The following is a 17,527-nucleotide window of genomic DNA, read 5'->3' on the forward strand; positions in this document are numbered from 1 at the left end:
GCACTGCCCGCCCGCGCGCCGCCCGTTGCTAGGGTTGCTCAGGCCCGCGCCGACGGTGGGCGGCAGGGGTTAAAAGTGGCCCGACCGGGCTGGTGGCCGCCCTCGGAACAGGCTGCGGGCGGAACGACCGGGCAGAGCGCCGGGCCCGTGGGGAGGAGGGAGTCGGTCCTAACCCCGCCCGGAACTACAACTCCCAGCAGGCAGCGGGAGGACAGGGCGCATGCGCACCAGTGCCGGGCTCCGCGGGCCCGCCCCCCTCCCCCGAGGGCCCATGGCCCGCAGCGGCGATTGGCTGCGACGCGACGCGAGGGCCGGCCTCTGATTGGCCGCGGCCGGCGGCGAGGCGGTTTCCGGCAGGGGGCGGGGGGAGGAGAAGCAAGATGGCGGCGGCGAGCGGAGAGGGGCCGCAGGAGATGATGGAGGGTGAGAGCCCGCGGGGGGCCGGGCGCGGCTCGACGCCACAGGTCGCGACACGGCGCCGCATGTCGCGACACGGCGCAAGGGCGCCGCTCCCCACCGGACGGCCCGCGGCGGGGCTCGGGCAGCCCCCGGGGGTGCAGCCTGGGGCCGCCCCGGCGGGGAGAGGTGGCAGGAGGGGGCTGCGGAGGCGGCCGGGGCTTAAAAGAATAACGAAATAAAGACGTGGAGGAGAAACGTGCCCTCCTCCTCGGCTGCGGGGCCACCCGCGCTGGCCTCGGGCCCCCAGAGCAGGGCGGCTGTGTCGGAGACACGGCTCCAGTAGCGGCAGGGACACTGGTGGGCTCTCCTTTTTTTTTTTGTTCTTTTCCCTTTTGGCAAAGGAAAATTCTCCTTTTTTCCTTTCGCTCCGTGCCCCTGGCACACGGTACTGGTTTGTTTATTTATTTATTTTTTCTAAAAGGTCTTTAAATGTAACGATTCTACTTCCATCTCCGTAATCTTTGGAATTGCACTTCATTGATCTAAGAAATTTCCTTTTTCCTCCAGTCTTCTTCCCAGATTGTTGGTTTTAGGAAGATGTGATGGGAGGAAAAAGTGCATCCAAAATCAAAGTAGAAACAAGGGGTAAGAGGCCTTTTATTTAAGACTAAACCTTTCCATTAGTTAATGTAGGATTTCTACTAACTGCCTAGCGGTATGTGTGCGTCCTGGTTGTTGTATCTGCTTGCTGCTTCCTCCCCCCCCCGCCACAAGGAGACCAATTCTGCTGTTTGTCTCGTGCAGTTGATAAGCGGATCGAGTCAGAGGAGTCGGGAGATGAAGAAGGGAAGAAGCAAGCGGTGTGCTTGGTAACAGACCTCAGCCAGCAGAGCCTGAGAGACGAGCAGAATGGCGAGAACTCCACAGGTACCCTGCCCACCTCAGCGATCGCTTTGGGAAGCGTCACCTCACGGGGCGTGCGGTCACGCACGTCTGTCAGTCCTCCGCGTTTCTCATAGCTGCGTGGCGGGGCTCTCGGTGTTAGCTAATAACGCGCGTCTGCGCGAGAGAAGACTTTTAAAAAAGGATAATCATAGTGTAATCGTTGCCAGAGTAAAGCTGCCTTCTTTTATGGATCCACCGATACTAGACCTTCGTTTTTTTCTTCTTTGGCCGCGTACGGAACCATGCTTCTCTTTGAAATCCTTACCATCCACATGTGATGCAGCTTTTTTCCTATTTTTTGTGTGCGGAGGTTACCGCTCTCTGTAGAGAGGCGCTGGAAGTGTCCCTTAGAAACGAGCAAAACCAGCTCTTCGTAATTCTGCTTCAACACGTGTAGTTTTTAACTTTAAAACTTGCCGGATTCCTTTGGAAGGTAAAGACAGCTATTTCTAGATAGGTTGAAGAAAGCTTTTGATTATTATTATTTTTTAATTAAAAGCGCTAAGGCATCAAAACTACACCTTTCTGAATCCTCTTGACTTCAAACTTTCTCTGCTGTTTGTCCGGTTTGTGACAGCGCGTTGGGTAGAAATCTTGACAGGCTTTTCTAAGCCTGCGTGTGTTTGATGGTAACGCTTGTTTTAGAGTAGCTTGCATGGAATTGTCAGAGCAGGTCAATTGCTGAAGACTCCCCGTGGCAATATCTTCTGGCCTTTTCATAATGCTAGCTGACAATTGGAGATGTAATAGGTTCCTTCTTGATAGACGTGCTCGGGTAGTTGTTGGCCTAAAAAAGGAAGGGAAATAATACAGGATTTATTTTTGCGGCAAGTTTTTGACTGTTCACATACTACAAATCCCTCCTAATTTAACCTCATTCCTTAGATTTGTGGGAGCGTCTTCCAAACTCGCAAATTCTTGTGAGAGTTTGAAATCTCACTTCTTAACGAAATGAATTCCCTCTTGGTTGTTAGCAATTCGCTGTTCACCGTTAACAAATAAATAAATGGCACAACGAACTGGAAGTCGAACAGCGGCGTGATGATGCGTTTAAAAGGACAAGAGCACATCTCACAAACGGTAAATCCCGGGCACGAGATGGTCACGAGAACCACTCAGATCAGCCTGCCGTGGTTTTCCTTTGCGCACGTGTCACATTTTGAAGATTTATTTAGCTGGCTTAATTTAGCTGTGCATGCGAGGTTGTCTTTTCTGTGTTGCTCCCTTGGGAATTGTAATATTAGAGAAACGACTTCAAATGCCGTGCTTTTATTCCAAGTGGAGGCAGGCAAAGCAGCTTCAGGTTGGTCTGAATTGCGTTGGACGCTCTTTACCGCAACGGCTGGATCGGCGTTCTGTCTCCTTCCAAACTGCTAGGATCCAGAAAGCTTCTTTTAGGGCAGAAACCAAGCAGAGGAAAAATGTTGGAACGCTCGAGTTAGTTTCTTCAGCCAGCTTTTGAGTTGCTCAGCGAAAAAGCAAAACGAACAGTCCTCCACGTTGTTCGCTGAGGATCACAAATAGAGCTCAAACAGCTGAAACTTCACTTGTATTGTGTAGCTAATTCTCTGAGGAACAGCGCCTCTGAGAAAGCTTCTCACTTAGCTATTTATAATATTTTTCATGCATATGCACTTAAAAAGTGCAGCTAGGCTTTCAGCTGCTTGAAAAGCTTGCGGTGCTGTGGATTTACATAACCCAGTAACTGCTGTTCTGTGCTGCGGAACTCGGGTTTCCTGAATGTTGTCGGCTTTCCTACATCTGCAGAGCTGTCTAGCTTGCAGGCATGGGTTTCACAAAAAACTTGCCTAAGTAACTTCAGTGCCAGAGCAATACCTTGTTTCAGAAATGTTTATGCCTGTTAGTTTTAAGTTGTTTTTATTGCTGTGAAGTCTGTTGCATTTATCCGGTGTGATTTGGTTTGGTGCCATCAGGCTCGTGGGCTTTTTGCCTGTGCTGGCGCTACCAGGACTGGTCACTCAAAGTCACGTGGCAAAAAGTCCCAAAAGAAGTTCCTCCACTGTGACCTACTGCTTGGACAACTCAATACAAGGGGAATTGTTTGCTTTTTTAAAAAAATGTGATATCTCAAGTAACTGTTGTTCCGAACTTGGGCTGTGTTCCTGCTGGCTCTGAGTTCGGCTGGGCTGCTCCTTTGTCTTGGAGCACTTTGTACTGGCAGATTTTGCACCCTAGAAATAGGTCACAGAGATGCGGCTTCGGAAGCAGCTGGGAAGCGTGGCCCACTCCGCTGCTGAAGTGCATTGCTCCCGATCTGGAAGAAAAATAACAAAATGCAGCTGCTGCCCGCTGCCAAAATACTGACAGGCGTCAGTATGCGTGTCAGTTTTGGTGGCATTTCTATACCACCACTCGGTGTCACCAAGCCTACCAGCTCATTTCACATGCCTGACGTAGAGTTCATGCTCCCTGCTAATTTAACGTTAGAAGAAGTGGGACAGAGGATTGCTTTTCAGTCTTAATTTCTGCGAGTTCATTTAGGACTCTTTCCTGTTTGATTTCTCAGGCAAGAGCCACGGCCAAACGCGGGAAGGTGAGGCAGAGCATGGAGCTGTTAAAACCTTGGAGTCTGGCAGTAGTAAAAACTGCAACGTTTGTACTGTTAATCCTTACAATTGCGCCGATAATTCCAAGCCTCTGTAGGGAAAAGTCATTAAGTACTGAGGGTATTTGGCATTTGCGTGGGCATTGTGACCATGCTGGGCTGTGGAAGTATTCGTTACTTCTGGGTTATGGAATGAGCTCGCGTCCTGTAATGAGGAGTTAATCCAGAGCCTTTGGGAATGGGCTAATTAAATGTCCTTCTAGTTTTTTGGTAGCACAGACAGAAGCTACACACGTGAAATGGAAAGGGGTTGTGTGTCTGTTTTGCAAAGTCTAATTAGAGTTTCTCTGGAGATTGATGCAAGCAGCACACCACCCTCAACAAATGAGAACCGGGCATGAATTATTCATCATGAATTTATCCAGTAAACTTCGCTCCCTCTTGTGCTGTGATAGAAGCACAGCAAATGTTGGGCTGTCTTCCAGAGCTACAAAAGCATTTCCCAAGAAAATGTATGCAGCGTGATAAACAGTGTTTGCTAGCATGTTAGTGAGTTCATTCAAACAAAAGAAGGGAGCTCCACGCGAAAGAGGGCACGGCGTTGCCATGAGCAGTGTTTATGCAAGGAAAGCTGAAGGGTGGGATTGCTGAGATGCTTGGTCATTCTTGGCACCATCGCTAGATACTTTAGGTGTGCTTAGATTCCTTCTTGGCACTGATGTACCAGGATGTCTGAGGAGCACAGACACTCTAGAGGGTGTATCTTCAGAGAGATGATGGCCCTAACTGTAAAGAGAAAGAATCCAGCCAAGATCAACCTTGAGCCAGCGTTATCCAGCAGCCACGTAAGCAGGCTGGGTAAGGTGCTGTTCTTTCTGCCCTTTGTACTTAGGCCTGAAATTCTGCTGTTAATAAAACTTTGTTTTCATGACTAGCTGTCATGATGAGGAGCCAGACGGGTGAAATGTATTTTTAGTGCAGCAGAGTATCTGAACTGCGCACGTGTTCCCTCTTCGGAGAGTGTTTGCTCCCGTTGTCTCTCTGGATGCTAGCTGTTGTCATCTTGCCTTTTGCTATCAGGTAGCAGAACTTTATCACATGTCTGCTTCTGCTGCAGGAGAAGCAGAGACCCCGGTGGACATGGAGACGATTAGCCTGGATCCAGAAGCTGAGGTAAAGGCAGATTTTTGTCCTTATGGGCTTTACACAGAAGGAAGAAAAGGATAGCAAAGGCAAGTATCGACACCTGGTTATGGGACCCGGTTCTTCTGAAGGTGCTGGCTATCCTGCCTTCCCCAGAATTGATTCAGAGCCTTTAGACTAGAAGTAGAGGTGTATTATTCTTGATCAAAATCCAAAACCTTTTGTGGGTCATTTTGAATTTTGGAATAAGCATGGAGACACTGAAAGTGGGGCTGTGCTGCAAGCGTCACCGATGGGGTGTGAGCTTTTGTGGGAATCTTGAATGAAGAGGTTGCTGCAGTCAGACCCGTGATTGTAAGAGACACAGCTACTCAGCTGGCCTTGTGCCTGAGCGTAGGCAGAATTTCTGAGCTTGGGGGATGAAGGTCTCTGACCTGTAAAACTAGAGCATCTGGTGCTGAGCAGCGCAGATGTGAAGTGCTTTAGCTGTTTGCCAGTGCCGAGTTATGTTCACAGAACCACCAGAGTGTTTGAGCTACTAGTGGATCTTACTCACCTGAGGCCTGGAACTGGAAATAACGAGGTGTGTTCCAGTTACACCCTAGCAAAGTGGCTAGGAGAATTTTGTACAGTACTTGATTCAAGCCAGACAACAGAATTTGTCTTTATCAGTAAGTTCCAAATTTACTGGAGGAAAAAAAAAAAGTCCCCTCTTGGTGAAACAAAGCAGAGACTGAGGAAGGGGCTGTTGCACTGTCACAGACACTGCCTTTGCAGCTGATGAGCTTAGGCCCCATGCTTCACCTTTGGTGGAAATATCTTCCAAAACAAATTTTCACAAGCTCTCTAAAGGGAAGTTTTTAAGAGCTATGAATTTTATAAGTCTACAGTTTGCCTTATAACAAAGCACCAGGTTAGTCTTGAAGAGTGTTCTGAACCACGCGCTGAATCCCTCTGACCTGTTTCTCTTTCAGGATGTGGACCTGAATCATTTCCGAATTGGCAAAATTGAAGGATTTGAGGTGCTCAAGAAAGTGAAGGTAATGGTCCTAAGGAACAGAGAATGTCTCTTGGCGCTGGATGTTTTGCACGTCTGATCTATTAGAGAACAAACATACGAGCCTCTCTTTGGCTGAGATCCTAACGAGTTCACCTTATGCTTGACCGAAGAAGGTTTACCCATTTGTCAAGTAGGAATAAAAAATGCTGGGGTTTTGCAAGTTGGTTTTGGAAGTGAAAGAGAGAGAACGCATCAGGGTTAGTTCTGAGATGCATTTTGTACTTGCACGGGCTTAACACAGAATATTCTAGACTTGAAAGGACCTCTGGAAGTCTCTAGTAACTCCCTGCTCAAAGCAGGTCTAGTTAGAGCATGTTGCTCAAGGCCTTGTCCAGTTGAGCTCTTGAATATTTCCAAGATTACGTTACAGTTGCACAGTCCCTCTGGGGCCCTGTTCTGCTGTCCGACCACCTTCATGGTAAAAAGCTTTCCTTCCATAGCATTGGAAGAAAACAGGGAAAATTCTATTAAAAAAAAAAACAAAACAAAACAACAAAACAGAAACAAAGAATCCACAAAACTATGAATAGCCCAAAAAACTGTCTGTGTGCCAAGAGGCATTACGTGCTGTCATTCGGATCTGTCTTCCTGATTGTTTTTAAACTTTTCTTCAACTGTTAGACTCTGTGTCTGCGTCAGAACTTGGTTAAGCGCATTGAGAACCTGGAGCAATTGCAGACCTTGCGGGAGCTGGATCTCTACGACAATCAGATTCGGAAGATCGAGAACTTGGAGGCTCTAACGGAACTTGAGTGAGTCACGGGGAATCACCAGCATTAGCCTGAGGGTGGTTGGCCGCTCAGTGAGTTGCATGTGCTGTACTTTACCGCCCAGGCCCTTGTCACGATTCGTTTGGGTGCTCTGTGAAGGACCAGGTCTGGTCTCCCTTAGTATTTAACCTGTGTGGTAAAATAGTTTTATCCTGGAGCTCAACAGGGACAGTCAGCTGGACATGAAAAGTGTGCTGTGTAAGGCAGTAAGAATGGTAGGTGGTTGCAGCTTCTCTCCAGGTACAGAAGCCCTCGGGCATCCCTTGGTATGGGCGATGAGAGCTCCGTGCAGCAGGCTGACCTTCCTGCGGAAAACGACCGGAGACTTGACATTTTGCGGGGGGCATGGGGAAGGAGTAGTGCTCCTCCTCACTTCTGGCGCTGGTCCTTGATCGCTCTGGAGACAGATCACGAAACTGTTTCCACTGGGGTTGAGGAAGAGCGACCTACTTCCTGCAGTTGCAACTGCTTCATGCTCAGGGGAGGCCCTGTCCTTGTCCACGGAGAGGCTGATGTTTTAGGGACATGCATTTCCTACGGGCTGTGCAGTACTGAAGGTTGGCTGCCTCCCAGAGTGGCAGGTCCACAGCTGGGCAAAATAAGGTCTATCCTTTGCGTGTTACCTATCTATTTTTTTTCCCTGTTATGCTATGGAAGTATTTTGAAAACTATGTTTATTTCTGATAGAAGAAACGCCGCGTGTGACTTAGGGCCTAGCAAAGCGCTTTGTAGGTAGCGAGGTTCACCACCGATGTACAAATGTCCCTTCTGGGATCGTTGGTGCCTCCTGGACTGAAGAGGCCTTTGTTTTGTTTTACCTCAGGATCCTGGACATCTCGTTTAATGTTCTGCGACACATTGAAGGACTAGATCGGCTTACCCAACTTAAAAAACTCTTCCTTGTCAACAACAAAATCGCCAAAATTGAGAATTTGAGCCACTTGCAGCTGTTACAGATGTTAGAGTTGGGATCCAATCGCATTCGGGTAGGCTTGCTGTACGGGATGTAAGCTAAAGAGTTCTGAGCTCTTTGGCTTGGGGTTAGCCCTTCCGAAAGTGCAATGCACTGACTTTTACTTGCAATTTTGCTGTTTTTATTGTTGTAGTCATTTAATGTGTAATTGCCTGTTTGCTGCGCCTGCTGAATTCTTTAATTACGTATGCATGTAGTGCCTGGCTACTAAACTACTACTGATGAATCTCTTTAATGCATCCCCTGTGTGTGGCCTCTTGCAGATAACAGTTTCCTCTTGATAGAGAGCCAAGCCTATCAAAACTAGCAGTTACTGCTTTCTCTTACCTTCCTGGAGGCTGGCACTATTGAGTTCAAATGTAATTGTAGTTTGAGATTCATAAGTATAATTGATAATTCTGCTAGTCTCCCTCAGGAAAAAGACCTTTCTTGACTTGACTCTGAAGCGCCTCAAAAATCTGATACTCCACTGCTGAGTGCTTTGTCTTACGGTTCAGTTAGTGACCTCTCCAGCTCTGCCGATTGGAAGTCTGTGCCACTTAAAGGGAAGCAGTTCTGAGTAGTCTGTGCTCTCCATAAGGCACGCTTCTCTGCATCTTGCCCAGTTCATAAGAGAATTGGTGAAACAGACAACACAAAAGACTTGCAGTGTGCAAAGTAAACAAATTCTTTAGAAACTTCTTCAATTATGTATACTTGAGGAAATAATGGTTACAAGCGAGCACTTTTCCAATCTGAAAATTATATGAGTTGACGCTCCCCAGTTACAGTCACTGAAAAACTATTTGTTATGCTGAAGGAGCAGATGAAGAAAATACCTGTGTGTCCTCTATATTGCAGCCATTGTGGAAGCACGCTTCTCCTTCGAGGAAAGAAGGAAGCATAAGCTATTACAAACAGCCTGTTAAGGCAGACATGTTTGCTGCTTTTATGAACTGGAAAAAGTTCATTTTTCCCCTAAAGCTAAACTGGACTGACTTTTCTATTTAAGAAGTTATTAGTTTGGAAACTAAATTACTTATAGAAATAAATCCCGAGTGGGAGAACATCAGCCAAATAAGCAACTAGGAACCTTACGGTTTGCATAGGCTGGGGAACGTGGCCTAGAGGGATGCAGTTCCTGTATTCAGAAATGTAATAGGCGAAGCACACTTACTCTTTCATTTCAAAAGCTGGGTTAAAACTGCTACATTCCGTATCTGAACATCATTATCTTGTGGAAAAAAAAAAAATCCAGCTAGATTTCTGTATGGACACTGAGGTGGTATATTGCCACCAGTGTTACCAAGCCTAAAATTGTATTTTAAAGAACAAGGTTGCATTTATTTTACATGTATTTTTGCAGCGCTGAGGCTGTGCATGTTTAAAAAAAAAAGTTATACCACTGTATGGGTAACACAGCTAAATTCTTGTTAGCGTTTATCTGTTAAATCTGTTCTGGCTTCTTCAAACAGCACTGCTCTGTGCTTCTGGCTGCTTTACTGGAGTGAGAAACCCGGTAAGGTCTAGGGTAGGCATGAAAAAAACAGCTTGTTATTTGAGGCCGCCTAGAACTCTTTTGATAGTTTTCTGCCAGCAGGACAGCCTGGCTCCGTGCTTTATAGGTGGGCGTATCCTTAACTCTGTAGGACAAAAGCCTATGGGCTGTCTGTTCAGGCAGCGTTCTTGGTTCTGGGGTGCCTGGTAAGTTCATACCCTGCTCTTGAAAGCTCCTGCAGTAATGCTGTCTGAGTTGTTTTGCTGCAAAACTCTAACCTCTTGGTGCACACTTACCCTGGAGTCTGTCACGTCTTATTAAGCACTCATAGCTCTGTCCTTTTTATGTGAATGGTGAGGAAACATAATTTTATGCCTGAGCTAATGCACTTTCATGCTTTTCTTTCCAAAGTTGGACTGAGGCAACTACGAGGCAAGCACTTTATTTGTTCCCAAGTTTTTTTTCCTCATGCCCATCTGTTTCATACTCTCACTTAAGCGTGGCTTTTAATAGCTTTAAATAGCCTTTTTTTCTGATTATTTCTTCTCAATACCCTCAGAATCACAAGTATTTCCTCCTCAGGGCTGGGGGAGCTACCAATGAGAAACAAATCTATTATTTTCTTGCAAGGCCAAAGCAGGGGTAAGTCCGCAGGCTAGAAGGAGGGTGAGTCCAAATACGAGTCGATAAAACAACTTACATTGAATCTGTTGGCAATTCTGGGATAGAGGTTGAAAAGGTTCTTTCCTTTCCAGAGCTTACCTGTAATGCATTGTGTGCACTCGTCCCTCTTCCTCTGCCTTCCCTTGCCCAGAAGCGTGCGCACGCAGAAAACCACGTGGTGCTAGGACTTGGTGTCCTGTCACACCTGCATTGGTAGTCTCTGAAATCTCCAGGCAAGAAGGATGGGGAAAAGCTGAGGTGTCACAAGATATTTAACCGCAGATGCACAGCTGTGTGTTTATCTATACCCATGTTGCTGCTTTTCTGTGAGCTGAAACCTGTTTTTAAAATTCCCATCTTTTTAACAGCACCTTTTTTCTTTGATATTTTTTCTGGCTGTCCCCTGGAAAAAAAAAAAAAAAGGCATTTTATTTCTTTTTACAGAAACCTTTTCTAAATTCATCCTCCTCCCCTCTTCTTGCCGTGCCTTTTTTTCTCTCCTCTTCATGCTTCCTGGTGCCCCTTCCTTTGTAAACAAAGAATGGTTCGTTTTGGTGCCTCACAGAGGTCTTTTCTCCCACTGCTGAGCTCGGGACTTAAATTTGTGCAGTGTGTGTGTTCTGTCAGTAGTGTGTGCATTTCACAGGTAAATATCGCTCCAATCGGTACGTGTCTGTTCTGCCAGTAGCATGAATATATAGCCTGTAGTTAAATGTTTGAACGCCTTGTCACCCTTATCTAGATACACCGCAAGCCAGCCAGCCTTGCTTGTGACAGAGAAACTGATACGTGGAGCAGCTTGGCTCCGACTGCTTTAATCATTGATGGTCAGGACTAAATTTGGGAGTTACATTTTCTGTTCCCAGAGTCTTTCCGTTCACCAGTGACAGCTAATCTTGCTTCACAAACGAGTATCTGTGCCCTGGGAACGCCTCATGCCCAGGGAATGTCCCTTTCAGTGCTCCTTGTGCCTGTTGGTTCTCTTCCCTGGCCCGGACGGTGGTGGCAACAGAGGGCAAAGCGATGTGACAGTGACGTGACCCCTGCTGAAAGTCAGCAAACAGTAATGCTGCGAGCCAGCTGTCCCAGGCCGAGGCTCGCTGTCACTGCGCTTATCCTGCTCTTTGAGGGAGGCCCTACCTTGTGCACAGTTGGTGTGTGGAGCTGGCAGGCTCGTCTTGCAGCGGAGCGCAGCTGCACAGGTGGAGGCTATAAAATGCCAGCCGCATCTACAGGCCGCCGTTGTGCATCCCAGCAGCGCTGTCTCCTTTGGTCATTTTGCAGGCAATTGAAAACATCGACGCCTTGACTAACCTCGACAGTCTGTTCCTTGGGAAGAATAAAATCAGCAAGCTCCAGAACTTGGATGCACTGACGAACTTGACCGTGCTCAGTATACAGGTACCGATTCCGCTCCGTATCGCTGCGTGGTGAACAGCCTTGTAACTTACAGTAAGCTCCGTGGAATCCGTGGGTCCTTGGTGTCTGGGTCAAACTGCTTTATTGGAATGGAGTGAGAGATTTTGTGCTTCCTTTGGTACTAAATGGGATCGACACTGCTAAAATGATAAAAACAAATGCTTGATTTTTGTGAGAGAGGACAGGAAACGAATGTTATCCCCACACTCCCTGCCTGAGGCACTGCAGAGTAACATCAGATGAGTTATGCCAGGGAAGTGCACGTAGTGGCAGCGGGCTCAGTGTCACTGCCTTCTGCCTGAAGAGGGGGGAAATGTGAATAAGCTTGTGCTAAATGAAATGTGTCCTTAATGAGCTAGGGAAACGTCCCAGCCTTTTCTAGAGGGTGGAATAAATACATGACAAAGCGAGTACGTTCTGGTATCCCTTACAGTTGTTTCTAAGTGTTACTTGCTATATGTTGCAGTACCTGGAGGCATCCTATTTTATAGGATTTACAGAGCTATATATAGCAGTGTGTCCCGTGCCTCAAGTCATGCAACCTCCTTTAGGACCATTCCATTAAAAAGACCTACAAAATAAATGCTATCAGTGCGTAGACTTGTTTCTAAATAGACCAAGTGGAAAGCTGTCAGGCTGCAACTTCTGATGGGAAAGTCAGGATCTGACTCTACTAAACCTGGAGGCTTTGGCTCTTCTGGAACTTCGCTGAGCACAGTGGCAGAGAGATCCAACAACGTGAGCATGCAGGATCAATGGGAAGCCAAGCAGGCTATTTTCCCTTCCCATCCATGCTTCAGAGAAATACTCTTCCTTCAATGACTCGATTATTTTGTGTTTTTAGAGTGAACTTTAACTGCTGTTACACTTTCAGAGTAACCGTCTGACCAAGATTGAGGGGCTGCAGAGCTTGGTGAATTTGCGTGAGTTGTACCTCAGCAACAATGGCATCGAAGTCATCGAGGGACTGGAGAACAATGTGAGCAGTCCAAAAGCACGTCTGAACTGTTGCCCTTTAGGGAGCTTTTGTTCCTCAGCTTCCCCAGTTACATGTGGGGTCCTCAGTGTCTTGAAAAGACCAGGAAGATCCAAGTATTGGTTATCTTAAACGATTTTACATTTATGAAGCTCCTCCAGATGTTCTGGAGCAGATATTTTTTTGTGACGGGGGGAGGTGAGTGTTGGGAAGTTCAAGGCATGTGGTTAATGGAGCAGCCTGGCGGATCTTGAGCAGTGGAAAGACTTGACAGCCACTGCTGGCTGTCCCTGCAGCCTTTCAGACAGCTGTTTGTAGATAACGGAGTCCTTTTCGATAGGACAAGTGGAGCTGGAAGTGAAAGGGGCAAGCCATGGCATGTGGCTTGCCATTGCTCGTATACGTTTCTAGATTTCTGGATAGGGCCAATTTCACGGGTGCGTGTGGCATTTTCATTCTCACCCAGCAGCAGGTGGCACTGTAGGAGAGAAGAGAAATCCAGAACTTGGTTGATTGCGTGCAAGGCAGAAAACAACTTTCTCTAGAACTATTGACCTTCCTGCTGCAAAACGTTTATTCAGCTCTACTGCTCAAGAGGACGCTTTTGATCCAATTTTTAATGGATTTCTCTTAACATACTATGAGGAAAGCTTACTTTTTAGGTGCCCTTGGCTGGCAATTGTCATTCAGCCAGTAGTTGCTTTCATTTTTGCCTCACGGCTTCTGGAAAGTCAGTAACTTGGCTTAATTAAAAACAGTCTTTCTGGCTGTATGTAGACAGTGAGAGTACTTGTTGTGCTGCCTTTAAACAGCTGGCAGTGACACATCATTGCTTCTAATGATTTTCAGCTCTGGCCTGACAAAGTAAGACAGAAAAGATAAAAGGAAATCCAGTGTAATGTTTTTTTGTTTTGTTTTGTTTTGTCTAGAACAAACTCACAATGCTGGACATTGCATCTAATAGAATCAAGAAGATTGAAAATATCAGTCACCTAACGGAGCTGCAGGAGTTCTGGGTAAGTGCAGGTGGAACTGTTCCCTGAAACATCTGTACACGGTGAGAGAGACCCCTCTGGGGAGCAGCAGGAGGGTGGTGTCTGTCTTGGGCAGCTGTTGTGAACTCTCTTTTTGGTGGCTGTCTTTAAGATTTTGGCAGTCTGTGTGGATAGAGTATAATGATTCCCCCTGAGGAAAGAGTTAAGCCTAATGTGATTTTTTGCAAGGCTCTGATTAGTGGTAGCAAGCCTATCTCTACCTAGGAAATAAGCCCTGCCTTCATGGTTGTGGTTATGAAACAGCCCTAGTGTGTCCTATTTTTGCAGATCTCATCTTTCTTTAAGTCAGCATGACTGTGTAATGAGAGAAGCTGATACTGGCTCACGACTGCACTGGAACACAGTATCGGTTTAGTGCAGACTTGGTATGTTCATGTTGTTATAAATATGAAGCAAATGAAACTGTCTCTGGTTTACTTCCATTCCTGGGAGGCAGATAACTGTTAGGGTTGCTTTTGTTGTCTTTGGTATCCTGAGTGGTGAAGCCCTGTGCCACTCATGAGGCTGGTGAGGATACACGTAGAGACTCCCCACGTGAAATATTGGTACTCTGACACCTTTTGGTAGCTGTGTACAAATCTGCAGAAGGAAGAGCTACTTTAGTCCAAGGTCTTGACTATAAAACCATCTTTGTCGGGAGCAGTGGCAGTCCCAGTGATGAAGCAGTTTTCTGTCAGTGCAATAAATGGAGAGAAGCAGCTGTAGAAAATAGTGCTGCTTACCACGCAGTAAACAGGGAGCACGAAGTTTCCAGTTTACTGTGAATGCCCGATGTGAGGAAGAACAGCTGTTGAGGGAGGACATTGATTTTTTTTTTTTTTTTTTAAAGGTGGTGTTTTTGTAGTAACTGCCTATGTATCCAAAACCACAGCGTGGCTGTAGTCTCTAGGCTGGGCAGCATGTGGCCCCTGTGCACACTCTGCTTCCTTGCCAGTTGAAGCGTTCATCCCCTTGCGTGGGAATTCCTATCCAGTGCAAACAGTGAGGCAGCTCCTGTACTGACAGGAGGAGAAGCTGAATCAGACAGCTTGGTGCTTTCCTTGGAGCACAGAAGCAGTTTATGTAAGAAAAGGAGGAGGTAAAGGGAAGAGGAAATTGTCACTTTGCATCAGTTTGGGGCCTTCTCTTCCCACCCAAGAAGTGATGGAAGTAAAGATAGATACAGCAATCAAAGAAAACCTTGACATGAAGGTCTCCCACCCTTAAATGAACCAAGTATGGACTGGAATAATACATAAAGAGTTGGTCCCAGTGTTTTGCTGGGTCTTTCCCATCACAAGCGGTCAGACTAGATGTGTTGTCTGTAGAGTGGAGCAGGTGGCCTGCGACCGAAGACTGTGTAAGGAAGTTGGTGCTGGTTAGCAAGGCTTGGAGTGAGAGAGAATGCAGAGGGTGCAGGGGGAGAAGAGATGTGTAGACAGGGACTTCTTACCTGTACTTGAAGGTTGTACTGCTGCTGGGTGGTACTCCTCTTGAGCAGCCATGGTTTGGCAAGGTTCCTGCTAACCAGGCTTCGATGGAAGTATTGGTTTGTGTGAGTGTGCACTTCTGTGCTCTGCAGATGAATGATAACCTTGTTGAGAGCTGGAGTGACCTGGATGAGCTGAAAGGGGCGAAGAACTTGGAAACTGTTTATTTGGAGCGAAACCCTTTGCAGAAGGATCCCCAGTACCGGCGCAAAATCATGTTGGCCCTCCCGTCTGTCCGGCAGATTGATGCCACGTTTGTTCGATTCTGAACCTCCTGCTGCCCTCTGTCCCCTGCCCTCCTCGGAGAAATGTCCCAATTGGGTTTTTTATCCACTTACCACTCCCCAGGTCTTCAGTACGCTGACACTCGCAGAGCAAATGGTCAATAAAAAACACTGAATACCAGATCTTGTGTACAATGCACTCATTGTTTTTGAAATGTTGTTATTATTATTATTAAATCTTAACACAAGAGACTTCCTTGTGCTTGTGTCTGTTATTTATATGGGAGGCTTTGGCAGCAACTGTTTGCCACAGACTGGAGCATTTCTACTTGGAGCCACTCGCTGACTTCTGACTCTGTGACACCTTCAGATTAGTGATGTCCTTGAAAACATCACTGTCCCAGATCCAGACTCAAAGGAGGTTTGTAAAAACGTGGAAAGACAGTGACAGTGTTAACATGGGGAAGAATTGATAAAATGCTCATACAGGTCATCAGATCAGAATGCTAAACATCTGTATGTAAAACTCTGTGGAGCGTGGGGGGGGGGGAACGCTTCTATAGCAATTATTTTTTTGAAGCACAGTTATGACTGAGAAGAGTCTGAGCTATGGAAAGTGTGAGGATGTACGTGGCTGGATGAGCTACCTTCAGAGAGCCACTAGCAATATAACATCTGTGTTTAAATGTAGAGCTTTAGACCAAGCTGAGGACTGGAGGAGTTAGAATAAGGTTACAGGGGCTGTGGGCTCCACTTGAGGAGGTGAGGGGATCTAGCCTGTGTTTTCAGATTTTTAATGGGTAGTTATGATTTCATTTACTTCCTGATTTCCCAGGGTTTGTCAGAGCAAAGTATGGTAGATGGCAAGGCATGTTGCTCCTTCCTGGGCTGAAGTCAAGGCTGCTTTCAGATTTCTTCCAGAATAGAGCAGTGCTGGGTGTGGCCTGCAAGCTCGGCTTTCAAGCCAGCTCCTCAGTGATAACTCACATTTTGAAGTGAAGCTGGAAGCTTCTGTGGACGTTCTGGTTTTTAATGAGAATGAGTGGACCCACTCTGGAGGAAGACGTTGATTTAGTATGTCTTAAAACGTGTTTTTAATCTTGTAAATGCTCTCAACGTCCCTTGGTAGAAGTTCTCCACAAAGCCCACCTGCCTGGACTGCAGTTTTGCCAGCATCAATCAGGAGAGAAGACAGACGCTGCCCTTTCTCTGTAAGGGCTTGTCGCTGATGCGGAAGGAGAGGGTGAGATTACCAAGGTGTAGTGAAAGCTGTTTCACTGCCATGCAGCCTGTCATGGTTACTTGTTCTCTGCTCGGTGACTGCAGCCGTTGTCAAACTGTTCAGGGCCAGCTGCAGCAGGCTTTATTTGTGACAGGAGTCCTGAAGTGCTTTGTAAATACAGCCTCTTACAGCGTTCAGGAATTGGGGATTGCAAGACAATTGTTCAGGTTGGGCTGTTCTGTGGCCAGTATATGAGGAGTTGTCTTTTTTATTGCCATTTGCTTTTTAGTAGTACTAAATCCTATTATTATTGATGTTAGTATGCTTATTAATGCCACTGGGCAGCAAGGTGGGGGTTTGGTGGTGCTTTGTTACAGCCAGTATTTGCACTCAAGAAAAATGATCCGTGCGTGTCCTGCTTCTGCTGAATGTGGTGATGTGGCAGTCATCCCTCTGTACCTGTTTGATCTGGGCAACTGCATTCCTTGAACGCCCGGAGAACCTGCCTGGAAGCACTTGCCATCTGCCGGTGTGTTTGTCTATCAGCTATGTCATTGCTCCCAGGGTTAAAAGCTGTGGTGTGGGTGTTTTAATGTGTCCTGCCTGTGCTGATGCATGGGCTGAGAGAACTGAGAAACTGGAAGCGACTCGCTCTGCAGCCGACTCGGGAGATTTTTGGCACCTGCTCAGTTCTTACAACTTTTGTCCAGTGAAGCTGTGAGGTCCCTGGGAAATATTTCATGTGTGGTCTGTAGTGCTTGCAAGGAACATAGCAATGAAATATGAAAGCTGCTCAAGGGATATGTAGGTTTGTTTGTGCTGCGAGGTCTTCAGCCACAATGCAAAATTCAGTCTGTCATCTAAGATACCTTTGCTCCATCAGGGATTGACCAAGAGCTGATAGTGATGGGGTGTTGGTGCTAGCATGAGGTGCGCTGCCTGACAGCCTGAAAGGTTTTGTTGAACCACTGCCCCTCAGAGCTGGAAGTCTCACGGTGTTATTGTCGAACCACAGAAAAATATATGAGAAAAAATGACACACACTGTTTGAAAACTAGCTCCAGGGTAAGCAAGAATGACTGAACAAAGCTAATTTTCAGCTCATTCAGATCTGAAGTAGATTTGAACTTTTGAAAGCTGGGAGTGAATCCTTCCCTCTTCAGCGT

General features: G+C 46.6%; 1 protein-coding gene across 2 annotated transcripts; it reads left to right on the plus strand.

Annotated features, from left to right (window-relative positions):
- Positions 1-330: 330 nt before the first annotated feature.
- PPP1R7 (protein phosphatase 1 regulatory subunit 7) lies at positions 331-15,391 on the plus strand. 2 transcript variants are annotated; one of them, XM_035334719.1, is made up of 11 exons: positions 331-423; positions 967-1,044; positions 1,204-1,326; positions 5,028-5,083; positions 6,028-6,093; positions 6,735-6,865; positions 7,707-7,869; positions 11,281-11,397; positions 12,290-12,394; positions 13,321-13,407; positions 15,008-15,391. In XM_035334719.1, exons 2-11 carry the CDS (start codon positions 1,002-1,004, stop codon positions 15,182-15,184), a joined length of 1,068 nt encoding a protein of 355 aa, XP_035190610.1. In that variant the 5' UTR covers positions 331-423; positions 967-1,001; the 3' UTR covers positions 15,185-15,391. The 2 variants fall into 2 exon arrangements, with proteins under 2 accessions (XP_035190610.1, XP_035190612.1); XM_035334721.1 differs by lacking the exon at positions 967-1,044 and having other exon boundaries at positions 336-423; positions 15,008-15,184.
- Positions 15,392-17,527: the final 2,136 nt, after the last annotated feature.

This window comes from Oxyura jamaicensis, chromosome 9 (assembly GCF_011077185.1).
Source record: "Oxyura jamaicensis isolate SHBP4307 breed ruddy duck chromosome 9, BPBGC_Ojam_1.0, whole genome shotgun sequence".
NCBI classification, from domain to species: domain Eukaryota; kingdom Metazoa; phylum Chordata; class Aves; order Anseriformes; family Anatidae; genus Oxyura; species Oxyura jamaicensis.

What these genes read in the sequence shown, in the direction of transcription:
- PPP1R7 (XM_035334719.1), top strand. Translation starts at nt 1,002, where the DNA reads ATGGGAGGAAAAAGTGCATCCAAAATCAAAGTAGAAACAAGGG. An exon ending in GCCTGGATCCAGAAGCTGAG is followed by an intron (nt 5,084 to 6,027) that starts GTAAAGGCAGAT and finishes TTTCTCTTTCAG; the next exon opens with GATGTGGACCTGAATCATTT. An exon ending in TGACCGTGCTCAGTATACAG is followed by an intron (nt 11,398 to 12,289) that starts GTACCGATTCCG and finishes TTACACTTTCAG; the next exon opens with AGTAACCGTCTGACCAAGAT.